General features: G+C 40.4%; 2 protein-coding genes across 5 annotated transcripts in view; one reads left to right on the top strand and one right to left on the bottom strand.

Moving 5' to 3' along the window:
- Positions 1-750: 750 nt before the first annotated feature.
- Positions 751-18,644, bottom strand: ABCE1 (ATP binding cassette subfamily E member 1). 2 transcript variants are annotated; one of them, XM_038136694.1, is made up of 18 exons: positions 18,507-18,644; positions 11,441-11,609; positions 11,043-11,128; positions 10,457-10,554; positions 9,951-10,068; positions 7,969-8,106; positions 7,755-7,824; positions 6,599-6,695; positions 5,563-5,652; positions 4,848-4,969; positions 3,987-4,208; positions 3,499-3,558; positions 3,358-3,416; positions 3,070-3,180; positions 2,837-2,979; positions 2,618-2,740; positions 1,527-1,638; positions 751-1,283 (listed from the first exon to the last, which is right to left on the bottom strand). In XM_038136694.1, exons 2-18 carry the CDS (start codon positions 11,541-11,543, stop codon positions 1,236-1,238), a joined length of 1,800 nt encoding a protein of 599 aa, XP_037992622.1. In that variant the 5' UTR covers positions 11,544-11,609; positions 18,507-18,644; the 3' UTR covers positions 751-1,235. The 2 variants fall into 2 exon arrangements, with proteins under 2 accessions (XP_037992622.1, XP_037992621.1); XM_038136693.1 differs by lacking the exon at positions 18,507-18,644 and adding an exon at positions 17,739-17,895.
- Positions 16,158-18,654, top strand: part of ANAPC10 (anaphase promoting complex subunit 10) — a 137,841-nt gene continuing 135,344 nt past the window's right edge. The window contains exon 1 of one of the 3 annotated variants that reach the window (XM_038136695.1): positions 16,158-17,711. In XM_038136695.1, coding sequence (XP_037992623.1) covers positions 17,087-17,711 — 625 coding nt within the window. In that variant the 5' untranslated portion in view covers positions 16,158-17,086. Of the gene's footprint in view, positions 17,712-18,146; positions 18,292-18,654 lie in introns of those variants that run through there. The other 2 variants (XM_038136703.1, XM_038136698.1) reach the window with 2 other exon arrangements.

Below are 18,654 nucleotides of genomic sequence, written 5' to 3'. Positions count from 1 at the left end.
GTCAGCCTTTGGAAGTTTTTGTCTGACCAGCGCAGTTGTGTAGGGCTGTACTCAATACCTGCACTTCTTCAGAGTCCCTCTGCTGGTGTAGTACAGGTGCATTGCTGTTACAAGACAGAGGGAGGCAGTGTGTATATAATGCTCAGTACTGCCACGGTTATGAAATAACCATGTTACTAACACACAGAATGACAAAAACCCCCAAATTACCTCCACTTCTTTCTGTAGCTTCTGAGGCAAAAATGTAAACAAGGAACAAAGCCATGTTTTCTTATCATGTTTTTCATATGCCAATGAAGGCAGAGAACTGTTGAATGGAAAATACCCTTCCTTCAAGACACATAGCTGAAAGTTGTTTTTTACATGTCTGCTTAAGTTAGCAGGAACCTTTAAATTTTCCTTCTGGTTCCCTGAAGGACCTTATTGTATAGGGAAGTAAGTTTTTAACAAGGTTTCCTTAGATTTTTTTTCATCAGAGTAAGGATCAAAGCTTTTTACTTTAACAAAAAGTAATTCCTGCATCTTAGCCTTCTAAAAACTTCATGGAAGAGTGAGTTGGATAGATGGAGAGAATGTTTATAATCTTTAGGATTATTTCACTGATTATTTTCATCTCACTAGGTCTGAGAACATGCACAGGGACAGATGATTCAAAAAAGGTGTAGCTACCTTCAGTGTGAGAAAAGGGTGTGTGACATTATATAAATAGACATGCTTCTGAATTAGTAACTGAAGAAATTCTGCAGTGTCACAAGTTAGGTGGGTATTTTATTTTTGAAACCCTCAGCCAGAGAGTCAACCTTTTTGAAAGAGGAGTCACTCCTGTAGTATGACATTCTTAGTTAACTTCTCTCTTATACAGAAAACAGCTTCAAAGATTTATTTTAAAATGAGGAAGTTCAGTCAGTACTTGGTACATGAGTAGGATATATTGAATTGAAAACCTTCCTTAAAATTTTGAAAAATCAGGAGACCCATTTGCACAATTTCAAGGTGGTCTATTTTGAAATTATTACACTGAAAATAGGGCTGTGTCACCAAAATATAGAAAGTGGCAGTTTTACTCAGACTAGGATGTTTACTGCTACTATCTCAGATGTTAAATTCAGCAAGAGATTTTAATCTCCAAGAGATTTAATTGTTCTAAAACCTGATCTGAGCCATCTCATCACAGCTGTTTAGATTCCAATGCGCATGTCTAGAGGCCAGTCAAAAAATATGCTGGGACTCAATATTTAGTCATCCAGGAAGAAGTAGTTTCCACTCTTCTTTTGTTCCACATCCTTGGGAAGAGAAAAAAGGTCACCATTACTTGAAGTAGTCTTTGGCAGCCTTGAACATAACTGAAATAAAAGACACTTATCTAAACTCCTTTCTGCTTTCCTTATTACTCTTACTAGTTTCACATGCTGTTTTTCCAGCACAGCAGAACTATCCTGTCAATCTTCACTTTGTTCCATATTTTAAAATCTGGCTTCCTATCAAACAATCATGGCTCCTGTACTGCAAAGGTGCTCTTCTCTTACCTTGATGGAATTGAGTTTGTTTATTCTTGGTCTGTAATTGTTGGGGTCTCTTCTAAAAGTGATTTCAAGCTGAGATAAAAACTTATTCATTCCAGCCAAAAGAGTCTGTGGACTGTAGAGACAGAAGAATATTTTAGCTATATTTTCAGAAGTTTTATATCATACGATTACAGGCAACTTTGATCTCCATCCTGAGCTCACACAGGTCTGGAAATGCCAATATGAGCTATATTTGACATACCGCATTTTTATCTGACATGCTACATTTTTAGTCAAACCCTATCTCTAATGCTGCTGAAAGATGAGAGTAGTATCTCATTGTGGCTTCCAGCTGTGACCTTTTCTTTCTTTTTATTTTGTATCTACATGTGTGTGCTGGCACACTTATTTACATTCAAGGAAACAAAGACCCAACACTTGCACCATAAGCAAAATCTAACAAAGATCATAACATAACTTTCTCAAGATCCATGAATGATTGTGATTTTTGAATTCTAACATGTGTGTTCTTGGAAGGAGTACCACCAAAGCCAGGGTAGCAGGGGATTGCCATGGCAGACCAGTGTGTTCATCTAGCTTGTGCCAGGTACTCACTGTTCTAAAAGCCTGTTTTCTGATAGAGCTGCTCATCAAAAAGTCTCTGTAATCTACATGAAATTATTTACAGGAACAAAAGTAGACATCAAAAGGGACAGCTCTGTAAAACAGTGCACACTGCATGCTGGCATCAAGACTTGCCCTTCACTACATCTGCATACGGGTACCATTAGTACACTGCTTTCTTCTAATGCATCTGAAAGTTATTTTCAGAAGGGTAGGTTAGAGTTGGTACTTTTTTCATTCCTTGATCTCTTCTGATTGTTATTTAGCCATCATGCAGTTGCTTCAGGCTGGTCTAGTTTTTGAGGGTTTGGTTATATTCCTCAACCCTGCCCCAACTCTGCTTTAGGCAGCCTGTAGGTAAGGAATAATCCCATTTTCTCTTCCATGATTCAAAACAAAAGTCAGAACCCTCAGGACAGTCCTGGATGCAGCTTTAATTTCTGCAGGCAGGGATGACAATCTTGCTTAGTAATCCCAGTGAATCTCACCTGTTTGCCAGTGTGTTCTTGGAAGGAATGCCATCAAAAACAATCACACGATCAGCAAGATATGTAGCCATGATAAAATCATGTTCTACCACAAAAGCTGTTTTTTTAGCATGGAGAATGAAACTGAAATGAGGGGAAAGAAGAAAAGAAGAGAGAGTAATGTGAATTCATTGTAATACTGCTGCAAATTTCAGTTCCTTGCCCACCATGTGCACTCACCGTTTAATGACTCTGGCAGCCATCAGACGCTGTTCAGAGTCCAGATACGCCGAGGGCTCATCAATCAGATACACATCTGCAGGTTTACCCAGACAAAGAGCTAACGCCACGCGCTGCAACTCACCACCAGACAGCGTCTGAACCTGGTGCGGTGGGGGGAAACAAGGCCATGCTTAGTTCAGGTACAGGTTGAGAGTTAAGACAATGAAGATCTTGATTCAAGCCGTTAATACCTCCTGGTCAATGATGTTTTCTATCTGAAGAGGTTTCATCACATCAGTTACAAACTGGGGGTGTGTATAGGCATCTCTGATCTTCTCGTGCAGCAGCTGACGGACACTTCCCTAGCAAAAGGAAAATGTTGCCATTCAGTTTTATGCACCACAAGAAAACAAGCATAAACAGAATAATAAAATTAAAAATCCATCTAAAGAGATACAGATATAAAATAGGCATAAAATAACTTCTATCTGTGTGTTTTGTAGCAAACATGATACTTAATAAATAAGGCTGAAACGTACCGTAGATTTAGGGCTGATTTTCTGTGGTTTGTAGCTGACATTTAGGACTGGGACCTCACCTATAAAAAGACAAAATTAATAATGTAAACGAGAATTTGCAGTATTCTTAAAATAGGTTTCAGCTTGGGTGTAAAACATTACCTCCTTCATCAGGTGTAAGTCTTCCTGCAAGCATTCGGATAAATGTTGTTTTGCCAGTTCCTAAAATAAAATAAAATACAAGTTACATATTAATCACTTTTTAGTAATTTAGACCTCTAACAAGTCACTGATACAACAACTAAGACTATTTAATAAAGAATACATTTTAAAAATAGACTGCTTTGAGAATTCCTATATTATCTTCCAGCACTTGCTACTACTTGCTTTTTCAAATGGAAGAGACATCTTAAAACTGCCACCTAAGTTTTTAAAACAGGGTAGGTAACAAACACGGTGGCACTGGTAACACCCAGTAACTTCACATTCTTCCTAGTAAGGGGGCTCATGCTGTGATATCTTCACCAGGCAACAAGCAGCTCAACCTGACTCAAACCCAGTAATTTTGAAGCCTGGCTCCCAAAGTGAAGAAGGGCTTTAGGAGAACATTCAGTGCTGGAGAAGCAGTTTCCAACATAAATTGCACTTACCATTTTCCCCTAACATCACCATAATTTCAGAATCGGTGAATTCTCCAGCCACTATGGATAGTTCAAATTCTCCCATCTTTTTTTTCATTCCTGGATATTTGTACATACACATCTTTTTAACCTCTTCTTCATTAGCTGTCTCAGCTACTTTAAATACCAGAGATGCATCTCGAAACCTTAGATTTTCTGTTGGAACATAGCCATCTAGGAAAATATTTATGCCTATGATGGGAGGAAAAAAGATCATTAAAAGAGGTCTGCAACAAAGTACAAGATGAATTTTAATTCCTGGCTGCAAATTCCATTCAGATAATGAGAATGCTGTACTTATAATGCTATGTTAAAAGAAGCAACAAGACCTCCTCTTTTAAGGTGTGCACATTGCAAACTGAGCAATGAAGAAGAGCCTTACTAAACTACAGAATGGCTGGAGCAGCTCTTCCTGAAAACCCAGTTAATGATGTGTATGGGGTTTAAAGGAACTCCTGCTGTTGGGCCCACTCTCTCAAAGCCAGTTTTTACTGAGTCTCATTACTACAAGTGGGGTCAATCAGTTGAACACTACATACCTCTGTACTGTGCAACCTCTCTCCTGCCCTTTCTCTACTACTTATAGGGTCTTTTGTGTAACTCCACTGTTTACAAAACACCTGCAAGTATCAAAATTATGTCCACAGCAAGTGAAAATGAAGGCTTTTGGGTTACAAATTGAGTATCATGTAACACAGAAATTCTGAAAAAAATCAAACAGTTTTTCATTGCTGAACTGTGACAGGACGAGGACACGTTTATATAGCAGACAACTGGCATTTTGCTGTCTTTTTAGGGAAAGCTTAAAAAGAGAAATATGGGAAGAATTACCTTCTCTTACGCTGAAAGGCATGGTAACAACACCATAAGCGCTTGGCACCCCATACAGGCAGCAGATAAAGTCAGAGAGATAATCTAACACACTTAGATCATGCTCTACAACAATAATGTACCTGAAAAACAAAGCCAGAGAGATGCTTTTTTATCTCAATGCAAAACATTTTCCTTTCTTTTTTTCTTACTCTAGCCTTGCATAAACAAGAGCTATCGACATGATTTTTAGTTAATATGGTTTCTTCACTTTATACTAAAAAAGGAGAGAGTTCAAATCTCTCACAAGCATTTTTTAAACTGTCAATAAACTCATGAATGATAAATTTTAAGTCCATCTTCAGTGTGAATTGGCAGCTCCTTTACGTACATTAGGTGGAAGGACGTTGACTGATTAGAGTGAAAGTTATAGCACATTTTAAGAAAATAAAAATCTTTGTGAGAAAGGGATGAAATAGCAATATTCAGGTGAAAAGTAACCACCAATGCTTTCCCATCCTTATTACAAAATTTTGAAATGAGACAAGAAACTACAGGAAATAAGTTTCCAAAATGCAAAACAATAGAATATTACTGACTTGGAATGTCTAAAACATCTGTTAGTGTACCATACTGCAAAGTGAGCACTTCTGAGGGGATGGACTGGATGTTTCTACCCTCTGTAAGCAGTCATGCATTATTAAGGTCTGTCAAAACATTTGAAGCTTGTATTTACCTGTCAGGGTTTATGAGGGACCGAATAGTAATGGCAGCCTTCAAGCGCTGCTTGACATCCAAGTAGCTGGAAGGTTCATCAAACATGAAGCTAATCCAAAAGGAAGAGTGAAATCTTAGTGAATGCAAGCTTTCTACTTATTCAAACATAATATTAACATTTCAACCATTAAGTAAATGGAAATAAAAAACCAATCATTATTTATACTGAGAAAGGGAGACAAAAAATGAGAATTGTGCACACCTGCCTTTATTCTCTGTAGACTGTCATGTGAAAGTGATTAAAGTATTACTGTCCTGAAAGTTCTGACAAAGTTATCAAAAGTTACAAGAATCAGCAGTTAGGATTCCCATGCACACACTCTGAGTTACCTTAAATTTAACATGAACTAGAAAGTGCAAAACTACTTTAGAAGACTGGAAGAAGGACATTTTCCAACAAGAGAAAACTGAACAAGGAAACCCACCTGAAATTCACACCAACCAAACAAAAAACAGCAGCCCAAGCAGAACAAAACCAACCAATCAAAATTTCACAAAAGCAAAAAAACCAAAATCCTGTAACTCTTCTGATCTTGCTTTCTTGGTCCCAAGGAGTAAGGAAACAACAAAGATTAGACAGTAATTTCCTGCTTGCAAGACAGGAGAGGAGGGACTCAAGTTCTAAGAGGTGGGGAAGCAGCTGTACCTTTCTCACTGAGAGAGGCTAAGGGAGGTGTGCTGTCCAACAGCATACATTTAGGTGGGATTAGGGAGAGGTTATGAGGTTGAGATACTGAAATCTAACACTGGCTTCTGAAATTCCACTTGGATAAATAAAAGTATAAAGAATCCAGAGATTACATATGAAGTAAAAATTGCTTTCAGCTGGTGAGATGGCAAAATTTTTAAAAATAATTTAAAAACATTATTCAATAATTTTAAAATATTCTTCAATATTTCAAACAAAATATTATTAAGAGTAAGTGAAAATTTGAGGACCATATTCTGAGACAGATTATTAGAAGCAATGTGTAACAGAAGTAAATCAAACATACATATCAGCCTTCTGAATGCAAACAACTGCACAAGCAAATCTCTGAAGTTCTCCTCCTGAAAGGTCCTCAACATTTCTTTCTTTCAGGTGTGTTAAGTCTGCAAATAAGTGATTAATTTTAGGTATGTGATAACCAACACAACAATCCGTATTTTTATTACCTACAGAAACACGTATAAACATAGCAAACATTCTACAGAAAGGAAAGAAAACAGGAGAATAAGCATTCACTTTATACAGCATCAGTATCATACTGCTAATACTAAGTCATAGCAAGCTATGGCTTTTCTGCACCATTGCTGCTTCCTATCGTGCAGAAGAATTACATTTCTATTTCTTTTTCCACCATACTGGTGAAGATTTCTGGCCCTAAAAAGAAACTATACCAGTTCTGAAAGTGCTTCTTGTCAGACTTGGCTGGAGAGTTCTGATTTTCAGGAAAGTCAAGTCCCTCAAACCTTACAGGAGATGGGTGAAGCAGGTATTTTCTAAGCAGCTTAATGAACCCATTTCAAGAACAGGTTGTGTCACTAATGAATTAAGTGGGACTCAAAGCCCACATTCTTGGTGGCACAATGGCAGCCCCACCTTCACTACCCAGTTCTACCAAAACCAATCCCATTGTGAATCTAGCAACAACTAAATTTAGTAACAACTAAATACAAAACACCTTCAAGACATTACTAGGGCTGGACTACGCAGATGTTCTTATTAATTGTATTAATCTCAGAAGTCAGTGTTACTCCCACTAAAATTAGATACATACAAGCTTTGGGGGGAGTGTGGTATAATAAGTTAACATTTTTTACATGCTGTGTAGAAAGGGGGATGCTCAGATTTTGCCACTTTTGTGAGCAAGCAAGAGCAGCAGATGCTGAACGGAATTTTTCCAGCTTTAAAAATAAAAACTTTCTACTATGAAACAGAAACTGCGTTAGATTCTGTTAACTAGAATGTATCAACTAGTTTGCCACCAGGCAGTATTATTTGTGTTATTGATATTACAGCATGCCCTGGGCTTTACATTAAGCACCTTTACTTTTTCTCTCTTTGAGCTGGTATGATTTACATGTTCTATCACATTATGGTAACTTGATTGTTTCAGTAAATATGAACTTCTCAAATGCTTTAAAATTTGACTGTACAAAATTACTTACCAAGCTGCTGACATACAACAGTTTGTGTCTTAGTTTCATCCTTCCTATCCAGAATTGATCCCACTGTTCCCTGCATGATAAATAATAAAAAAACCCAACCAACATTAGAAATTTCAAACAGTTCTGAATGATGGTGCTAAATAAAACCTTTAAACACATAAGAAGTACTACAGAAGAAGGTCTCGGCTGTCTATTAACTCATGAAATGTCTCACCTTTGCAGCTTTAGGAATCTGGTCCACATACTGAGGTTTAATGATAGCTTTAAGGTCATCTTCCAGGATCTTGGTAAAATAATTCTGTAATTCAGATCCTCGGAAGTAAGTTAAAATTTCTTGCCAGTCAGGTGGATCCTGTGACAAAATTAAAGCCTCGGTTTACTTATACCATTTAAAAACATAATAAGGAACCCTAATTTCAAATTCCAATCAATAAGGCATATAGAATATGCTTGTAAGAGAACACACCAAAAAGATCCGCCAAAGCATTCGAAAAACAAAGTTTAGAGATCTTCTTTTTCCAGGTTTCACTAACCTTCAAAAAAAATGAAGTTTGCACAGCTAAGAAACTACTGAACTGAAACAACTTCATGGGAAAAATGACAGCATGGATTAGTGTAACCACACTTATCAGCTATCTTCTACAGCTGATCCAAAGGAAAAGGACTGGAATGATAAAAGCACTAACTAGCACAGAAGATGCAACTAATCTGGTAATTTTCTCTGCTCCTAGCAAACATTCCCAAGGAAACAGAAATAAAAAAACAAAGGAAAAATGATAAATTGAAAATAAAAGGAACCGTTCAGAGCAATTATGCAGGAAAAAGTTCCCCCTTGCACACTCTACTCCTCTGAGGGGTGCTGAGTTAATTACTTTGATGATAAACAGTATGGACTCAGACTGACACAGTCGTATTTCCAAACCAAGCAAATACATGGAGGAAAAGCTTCATCAGTTTTAAAAGAGAAGCAACATGGAAGATTCAATTCATACCACGTGTTTCTGTGGTCACACTGATATGGCTCCTTCACAGCAAAGTCTGATTTTGGAAGCATGGTAATTCAATTTAGTACACATTCAGAAAGTCAAAAATTGTTTTGCTATTTCTGCAGTACTACCACCTGAAACAAGAAGCCCACAAAATAATATAAACCAAACTTGAAAGAGAATGTAAAATGTAGCTGGGAAATGACTACTTCTTTGTAGCTTTAGGTAGCAGCCATGACTGAACAGTTTATTAAAACATTACTCTTTCAGGTAAAGAAACTGCTGAGAAAAGTTTCAACACACTTGTTCTTACAAGTGCTTCCTGAAGGATGAAAGTGTGCATCAGAATTCAGTCATCCCCATGCAATCTGAAGGTAAGAAAGCAACCTCTGAAATACTGATAAGAGGAGTCCTAATAGTTATTATTTATGTCTTTTCTCTAAAGTATTCACTCCTTGGAGTAGTGCTAGGTAAAGAAGCCCTTGTAAAATATTTTGCTCACTGGCTGCAGCTTGACTTGGAGTAAACACGCAGGAAAATGGATTATGAATTCCCATGAATGCCAGCAGATTACAAGTTCTTTTAAGTCTGGTTCTCAAAGTCTTATTTCTAAGTGACAAGCAACATGAAGAAATGAAGGATTTTTCAGAGCTCAGTATTCAAGTGTACAGTGGGAAATACCTTCAAACCACAACTTACAGTAACAACATACTTCATGAGACATCTTCCTCAAAAGGATCAAAGATAAAAATGCCTAAGAGATCCCATGGTAAGTGCTCATAGACACTTGAGCTGTTCAGATAAAAACAAAAGTAACTTAGAAGAAACTCCAATACTTGGGCTATGGAGATCCCTGATGGGAACAGGTAAATTATGCAGGGAGAAAAATGTGACATTTTTCAAAGACCGGTATTAAAAAACCCAAGCCCATGAGTGTGACTTCAAGAAACCTACCTCTGATTGTTATCTTCGGTGAGTTACAATTACAATTAGTACCCTTATCTTTCTTGAGAGATATACACAATTTGCAAGAAAGCCCGTGTGAGCAATAACTTTCTACTAGAGATCCTGTGTGGAGTAGGTCACTGGCAGTCAATAGTCAAAGTACCAACATCTCCACAGATCTATCACATTCACAGACACACACGTTCAGTCCAAAAAAATAAACAGCTATCAAAAATGCTAACTCTATTTTATTGCTTATACATACATCATATTTTCCAAGATTTGGCTTCTGTTTTCCTGCTAAAATTTTCAAGGCAGTTGATTTTCCAATACCATTGGTTCCAACCAATCCCAGTACTTCACCTGGACGAGGGATAGGCAACCTGTACAAAACAGTGATAAGTTTGTGTTATATTTATGCCATCAAACACCAACATTTAGTGGGCAAGTAAATGTTGCCACTCATTTTCAGACCTTCTAATTACTACAGCCTTTGTTAACTTGCAAATATCTAAACGAAATCATACCGAATTCCTTAAAAATAGAAGAGCATAAGAAATACTTAAGGGCAGTCTGTTTTTAAATAGGGGCTCTGTAAAATAATCCCTAACACTAATTTATTTCATTATAATACTTTTTAAAAGGAAAATGTAATTCACATTCTAAAAGGAAGCTACTGGGGTAAGAACCAAGAACACTTTGATGTGCACTATGTTTACACTATCAAAAACTTGGATTTTTTGTCTCTTTGATATTTGAAAAATAAAATACCTGTGAAGTTTGAAGGCATTGGCACAGTATCTATGTGTTGTTTCTTTCTCCAGGTTGCTAGGTAAGTTAACAATTGACAAGGCTCCAAAAGGACATTTCTGGAATTGAAATAAATTACAGATTATTAGTGCACACAATTTATTAACAAAAGCCTATGTTTTGTACTGCACCCAGCTGTGCATTTACATTTTTAAATGGACATCTACCAAACTTCCTTTACATGGTCAACCTGCCAAGGAAGTTCTGTACCACATTTTTCAAATTAATAATCTGCAATTTAGATTGTCAGTCCACAATACAAATAAGGCACCTTTCACAAAAAACATATTTCTGCTGCTAATTGTCTATAGACTTGAACAAAAAACCCAAACAAAGCCAAGCAAAAAAATCCACAAACAAAACCCACACCTTGCAACCCAACCAGTTCAGTCAAGTGGCACAGTTCTTCACTTTTATAAACAGTAAGTTAACTTGGTCTGATAAGTCCAGGAAAGAAAACTGCTTTTTGAAGTTATAGTATGCATTGCTAAATATAATAGCAGAATAAGGAAAATTTAGCACTTTAAATAAAGCAGTAAATTTTTACCTTGATGCAAATACCACAACCAATACAAAGTGTTTCTGAAATCCATGCTATTTTGCTCTGTGCTGCGACTTCTATGCAAAGTTTTCCTGGTGAAAAAAATTAAGGTAAGATCAGTAAAAGTTTCTGGTGAATCAGAATTCCTGTCTGCTAAATTCCACAGATGAACTTGTAACTGATGAAGGTTCACTGAAGCTTCAGATTATCCAAAGGCTTGAAAAGTGTCATTATTACTAAAAAGTGTTCATGCTTTTAGTGATATTGCTGAAGGCTTTATGGAAAAAAAAAAAGCTTGAATGACACACAAAAATCTATCAGTTATAAAAGGCTCATTGCTTCGAGTAGAACTGATTTAAAAGGTATCCAATTGCTTCAGTGCTTTGTTACATTGTATCTCTTACCCATTCGAACCACAGGACAACTCTTCTTGCATTCCTGACGACATTTCTTTGGCTTACATTTGTCATGGTTGACTATAGCAATTCTTGTTAATTTGTCTGCCATAATGCACAATTTAGGGTTAAACACATACACCAATTATAAGAAGGAGTTGTGGGAGTCTTCCAGACCCTAAAGAAAAAAAACAAAGGAAAAAAAAAACCCTTAAGAGACCAGGTTACTGACAGCACAGAGAACAGACGCATCTAACCTAAGCTATTGCTAGTGAAGAGATGAAAAATGCAAAATTATTTTACTTTATTTTACTCCATTAAGCAACACGGCAAATACCAAAGTTAGAGATTCAAATAACAAGGGTACTGATGTGTAGATAACTGCCCAAATTTTTAACATCATCTTTCCATCCTATTACTATTTTTCCAGTGTAAAAATAAAATTGCGATTTATCTGAAAATGGATTTGTTTCCAAGAATGCATGCTGTAGAAAGAACATAAGAATCTATACAACACCAAATTTTAGTTTTACAAGTTGCCTGGTAGAAAGCGCCCTTGTTCACACTGTCAAATTGTGACTACAATGATTACTCCAAGGATATGATTAGAATACACATTTACAAACTGTATGCCAGTATTCTGTATGAGATGATTAAAACAGTGTAAAATGTAAACCAGTTTTCAAAGTGAAAATTTGTAATTGAGTATAAAAAGTAAACCAGGCAATGTGAGCAGACATTCATGATGATGTTTGATTCTTTAATCTTGAGTTTCATTAGTATCTGAATAACTACAGTTACCTCCTGCATTTCCTAATATGGTATAAATACCTATAATAGGTTTCAATAAAAATAAGTATAATTCTTTATAAAGAACACAGAAAGGCTCTGCAAAGGGATCTGGCCAAGCTGGATCCATGCGGATCATGAGGATCAGTAAGGCAAAGTGCTGGGTCCTGCCCTCGGGTCATTACCACCCCAGGCAGAGCCACAGGCTGGGGAAGAGTGTAAGGAAAATTGCCTGATGGAAAAGGACCTGGGGGCGTGAGCTGGTGACAGCAGCTGAACATGAGCCAGCTGTGCCAGGTGGCCAAGAAGGCCAGTGGCATCCTGGCCTGGATCAGCAGTAGTGTGGCCAGCAGGAGCAGGGCAGGGACTGTCCCCCCGTACTGTGGAGGCACCCCCTGAGTGCTGTGTCCTGTTCTGGGCCCCTCACTACAAAAAGGCACTGAGGGGCTGGAGCGAGTCCAGGAAGGGCAGTGGAGCTGGAGCACCAGTCTGAGGAACAACTGGGGGAGCTGCGGACGTTTAGTCCAGAAAGGGAGGCTCAAGAGAGCCCTTCTCACTCTCTACAACTGTCTGAAAGGAGGGTATAGCAAGGAGGGGGATCAGGCTCTTCTTCAAAATAACAAGATACAGGACAAGAAGAAACAGCCTCAGATTTAACCAGGGGGGTTTAGATTGGATGATAGGAAAACTATCTTAGCTGAAAGGTGGACAAGCATTGCAACAGGCAGCTCAGGGGAGTGGTTGAGTCACCATCCCTGGAGGCATTTAACAGACGTGTAGATGTGGCCCTCAGGGACACAGGTTAAGAGCCAGAGCTGACTTAATGGTGGGACTCAATAATCTTGGAGGTCTTTTCCAACCTAAAAAGCTCTGTAATTCTGTGGAGTACAAGATTATTAAATATTCCTGAAATCACAATAAATGCATGCAAAGAAGTGAAATCACGACTTGTATTCCTCTCAATAAGCCCCTTTTTGCCCTTTGTAATGTACATTGACAAGTACTGGATTGTAATGGGACTTCCTAAAGCTGCAGCAAATGGAGGGAAGGGCAGAGAATTTTAAATTAAAGTCTTGATAGACAAAAAAAGGTGGAATGTGTTTTAAAGTACATTTCTATTCCCTTTACTGTATTCACCCATAATAATGAAAATAACAATAATAATGACTTTATCTTCCTATGAACAAGACACACCTAAGGACAACTCCCTCCAGCTCCAGAACAACAAAGACAGTGACTGACTTACGAGGCCCTTGCAAGATATTGCAAATAACTTTTTTTTTTTGTAAAAATAAATGCCATAAAGTACAAAGCATTTCCATCTCACTAAATAAAGGAATGGCAGCCCTAGAGATGATGCATGCTTAAAATATTTTCAATGCAGTATCAGTAGTTCAATGATATAACTGGGAAGGAGTCTGGAAATACTTCAGGTTTCCACACAGTGCAAAGGTGCAGCAGCATCCAAAGGATTCCAACATTTCTAATTAAGGGAGGTTTTTCTGGATGTCCAGTTCATCTTTGCTTCACCAAACCAAAGCATCCTGCAGTGGTTTACAGACTACATTTATTTCACATGGCTATTGGAGGAAGAAAGGTTGTGACTTGCAGACTCATGAAGGAAACAAGAATAAAATGGGGGTATGGCACATTTATAATCTTAAATTCTACCCTTCTATAAGCTTCAGTTGGAAGGAATCCTCCAGACACTACTGCAATATCTGGAAGATGGACATCCAATAGCAAAGGTCAGAAAAGCTGATGTTATTGTATCCTTAAATCCATTACTACCATAGGTACCAATATTTTAAATGGTTCCTTTAAAAAGTGGTAGTCTTATTTCTTTATTCAGTTTCCAAAGTATTTTTGAACTAATGTCAAAATATATTCTCCATCACCTATAAATGAATGTAACTATTACTCACACTGCCAACCATATTGTGGCAGTTTCTACTTACATTTCTTTTTTTTTCCTTTATTATTTTAAATTTCCCAAGCCAGAAAGTCCTATTAACACAAGTGATGTTTCCGAATAAATGACTGAATAAGAAAAAAAATTGGAAGAGATTCAACACTTCTGTATTGTCAGACCAGACTGACAAACTAGGGCTGAACACTGAAATTGCATCCAGAGACCAGGCAAACAGGCATGGAATAATGAGTCTGCAGTTCTCACTTCAATACATCAGGAAACAACAGACTGAAAGCCTTATTTCTGAAGACTATAAAGATGCTTCAGTCAAGGTAATTTTCTTGGGGACAGATACTGGATGTTGTCATTACTCCAAATAAAGATACATTCTTTGGGAAGACATCCCAGTGCCTTCCACTAAAATCCTGCAGTTTACAGTGCACAGAGTATTTGGGGGTGAATCACACCCTCTCTGTTTTCCCAGGGGAAGTGCCTACCATGGCCCTTTCTCCTAGGCCTGAGCAGAAGGGCACTGTGGATCCTCCACCCGAGCTGTAGGCAGCAGTGAACCAGTTCCGTGCGTTGCCCCAGAACCAAACCTGCTGTGGCCCAGCAGGCCGCCCTCCCCAGCCCCCAAACCCTGCTCGAAGTTCAGCCCGGACATCTCCCCTCAGCCACCCACCCTTCCAGCCGGGGTTTAGCCTGAAGCTCCACAGCAGGAGAGTGGGACAGGGCTGCTCTCAGACACCAAGGCAAATACGGCTTGAAACAAGCAATTCTTGCCAAGTTCCTCAGCAAGCTCTCCACAGTCTTGGCGGGATAATCAGATTGAAGTTTACACTCACTGCTGAATCAGACCGTGGTTGGTAAGCAATGAAAGAGCCCGAGTTTGGGTATTTTTCTAATTCTAACTTACTTGGGAAAATGCCCATGTAAGTTACATTCTAACTTACAGTTAATTCTGACTTACACAAAATGCCCAATCTGTGGTGAATAGCTTCGAAGGGGTCAGTGTTATGTACACTAAGCATTTATTAGAGTGCATGGTGGGGGAATAGAAGTCATGAAGCAGCGTGAAGACACACACTCCTCCCGCTCTGCTCCCATCTATGGGACAAAAGTGTTGGTTTATCCAAAACTCTCTAGTGGTCTTAACCATTTTCGGGAAAAAAAAAAAAAAAATGTGACTCCTGGAACTTCTGTAGTATTTCCGGGACTATGCTGATATCTACAATAACTGTGCACAAAAGAAAGTAATAATATCTACTTAGAACTCAGAAACAAATACACAAACTGTCCAAAACCAGACTGAACTAAGTTACATATCTATATCCAGTTAGCTGAGTGGCATGTAAATTAACATATGGAATAGGATGGTCTAATTCCAAGGAACACATGTAGAACTCTCAGGAGACAACACAGATCAGCAATGTTTCAGTACAGCACACCGGTAACCAAGCAGTGCAGTCAGCATTTTAGGGGCAGGAGAAACTGGTACTCAGAAGCATCTGACTTCATGACTGTGCTTCTCCTTTCCATATCAAGAAGAACAGAATAAACAACAGAGTATGAAAATACTAATTTGCTACTAACTACTAGGGTAAAGAGCTGTTTTGAGTTATTGAATGATGATGGTGTGGCAGCAGAAAATCTTCCCAGAATGGACTGACAACACACGTGAAGGAAGGAGAGAATGACTAAAAACTGCTGGCTAGAGAAAAAAGAAAATGTAAAACCCTGTTAGTAACATCCATTAAAGCCAAAAGCTGCCCATTATGTTCAATTATGTAATTTAATACAAAAAATGAAATATGTCTAACAGTAAGACACCAACATGTTATCACAAGCATTCTAAGTCAGCTTTCTTAGGCTGTCTGACACAGCTGCTGCACACCCTGACACACCAGATTACAAAAAAAAAAAAAAAAGTTGCTCACATGAAGACCTTGCTATCTGTCACAGAAGGCAACAGCAATGTACAATCTGTGAACAGAGAATGTAGAACATGTGCAATGTGCTTGCATTAATAATATTTATTTCTTTCACAGGCATTAGAGCTAAATTATAATTTACTAAGACAAGGCAATTATTATGAGAAGGATTTGTAATTGCACTGAATTATTCAGGCTTAAACAAAGAAAAATTTAAACACTAAAAGTAAACGAAGACAGAAACAGAATCAGAGATAGTTCAAAGAAAGATGTGAAGGCAAGGCCTGGGTTCAGAAATGTGCCATGCTTTAGTTACTTTGCACAAAACCAGTGAACACTTCATAATCATCAGACCTGAGAGAGAAATGCTGTGGAAAGAAGTGAGGATAAGCAGCATTTCCAGCTGCCACTGAAAACAAGCTCAAGAACTGCCTCTCAATTCCACTGCCAATGGACTACCTACAGTCACACCATAACAGGAACAACAAAGCCAAAAACACCCAAAGAAGAATGAAATTAAAGGTAAAACAGATTTTCAAACTGCATATGGGAGATCACTACATCTGTAAGTTTCAAAGCAGAATCAACAGTAAATGAACAAGAACTAGTCTTTGCTTAAGGTTTTCACATTTGTTTTAGAAACTGAGGCAATGTAAAAAAAGAAGTTTAGACATGCCCCAGATTTCCCTACTGTATTAAATCACTATGCTACTCATAAGACACGACATGAATAAGAAAATATGTTAACATGAAAGCATATGGTCAAGTACACTGACGCTGCAGAATGAGTGGGTGTGTTCAGCTTGTGCTGAGCAGTATTAATTATCACTCAATCTTTAACATTTCCCCTTAACATGAAGTGAAATGTGTGAGAACGAACCCATAAATTAGCAATCTAATGAAACTAACGAAAGTATTTCATGACCACTGGTTTAGGACTGCAGTTTATGCAAGGAACCACAGAGGGAAAACTTAAATTATGGCGTGAAAACTGTCCCAGGAACTTGGAGGTGAAGTATCCAAATGCATTCCAGGCAGGAAACACCACCATGGTCCTCGAGAAAAGCCCTGCCGACTTCTTCTGTTTTTACACATACCTCGCAGAAAACTGCCTTACACCGCTGTCTTATCGCACCTGCAGGAAGGCTTAATCTCCTCACCGCCCCACAAGCACCCACGTGGATATCAGCTTCCCTCAAAAGAAGGCAAAATACGGCCTTCCTCCCCAGCCCAAGGAGAAAGTTCCCCGTTTTCATAGGAGCAAAATGTCGGCGTTCCCTTTCCCAGAGCCAGGCCACGGCCGCCAGGCGAGGATCCCGCGCTGCATCCACAGGGAAGCCATACCCGCGGCCGGGAGCAGCAGCAGGGACGGCGCTCCCTGACCCCGGCTGGCACAAAACCCGAGGCGTCGGGGATGACGTACCGCGTATGCGGGCAGTGCCGGCCCGGGCCGTGCCCACGCCGGCAGCGAGCCCCGATCCCCGATCCCCGGGAGCCTCCGGCCCGGGCGGGGCGCGGTCGAGCCAACCCTTCTCCCACGGTGGTACGGACGAGGCCGCCGCCCAGGCCGCCGCGGCGGCGGCCGGGTCGCCGGCACACCATGAGGAGCGGGGCCCCTTCCCTACCGCCTCCATTGCCGTGCGGGAAGGTGGGAATTCCCCCCGGCGTCACTTACCGGGAGCTGTGAGGGGGGTGCGGCGGGCCCGGGGGCAGGAGGGGTGGGAGCGCGCGCGGCGCCCTCGCGCCGCGGCGGGGGAAACGGCGTCCGGTGATCCCGCGCGCGGGCCCGCGCGCGCAACGTGCTCGCGCCGCCGCCGCCACCCGGCCAAGATGGCCGTCGGGCTCGGGGGGGCGGGGCCTGGCGCGCGCCACGGAGAGGAGGGGACGGCAGGGGAGGGAAGGGCGGCCCTCCTCACCATGGAGACCGAGAGCGCGGCCGTGCGTAGGTAGCGCAGCCTCCCAGGGCGGGCCGGGGCGCCCGAGCTCCCCCAGCTCGCCCTGCGAGCGACGGCCCCGCTCCGAGGGGAGCTGCCGGGTCGGCAGGGAGCGTTCCCAGGACAGAAAGGTCTCGCCGGCCTCTGCCTCTGCTGGGTAGGTGGTGACGGGCAGCAGCAACAGTCAGACCGGGTGCTTCTCAATGAATGGTGTTCCATTCCCTTTCACGACCACGGAATCGAGCTCCAATATCGGATACGCCCGGGGATTGATACAACGCAAAAGGTACCAAGGTAGAATGGTCTTGCTAGCCTTTACCTATCCCGGGCAGCGTGTCTTCTGCACTTGGAACACTGGGGCTACGTGCTTTCGTTCCCATCGGGAAGAACTGTCACTCTCTTTCGGGAGCCCATCACCTCACTAAGGCTACCACCCCCAATAATGATCGTGCCCACGGATTGCTCCCACACAAGGGGTGCCACGACACCCAGGTCTTGCTGGCCTTTACCTGCCCTGGGCAGCGCGTCATCTGCGTCTGAAACACTGGGGCTACGCGCTTTCCTTCCCGTGGGGATGCAGTTCCAGGAGCCGCCTCGGGAACTCGGGCTCCATAGCCAGCACCGAGCACATCCCGGGCTCACTCCCACACCGGAGGG

Source organism: Motacilla alba, chromosome 4, assembly GCF_015832195.1.
Source record: "Motacilla alba alba isolate MOTALB_02 chromosome 4, Motacilla_alba_V1.0_pri, whole genome shotgun sequence".
NCBI classification, from domain to species: Eukaryota; Metazoa; Chordata; class Aves; order Passeriformes; family Motacillidae; genus Motacilla; species Motacilla alba.
This window is presented reverse-complemented; position numbering and strand designations above follow the sequence as displayed.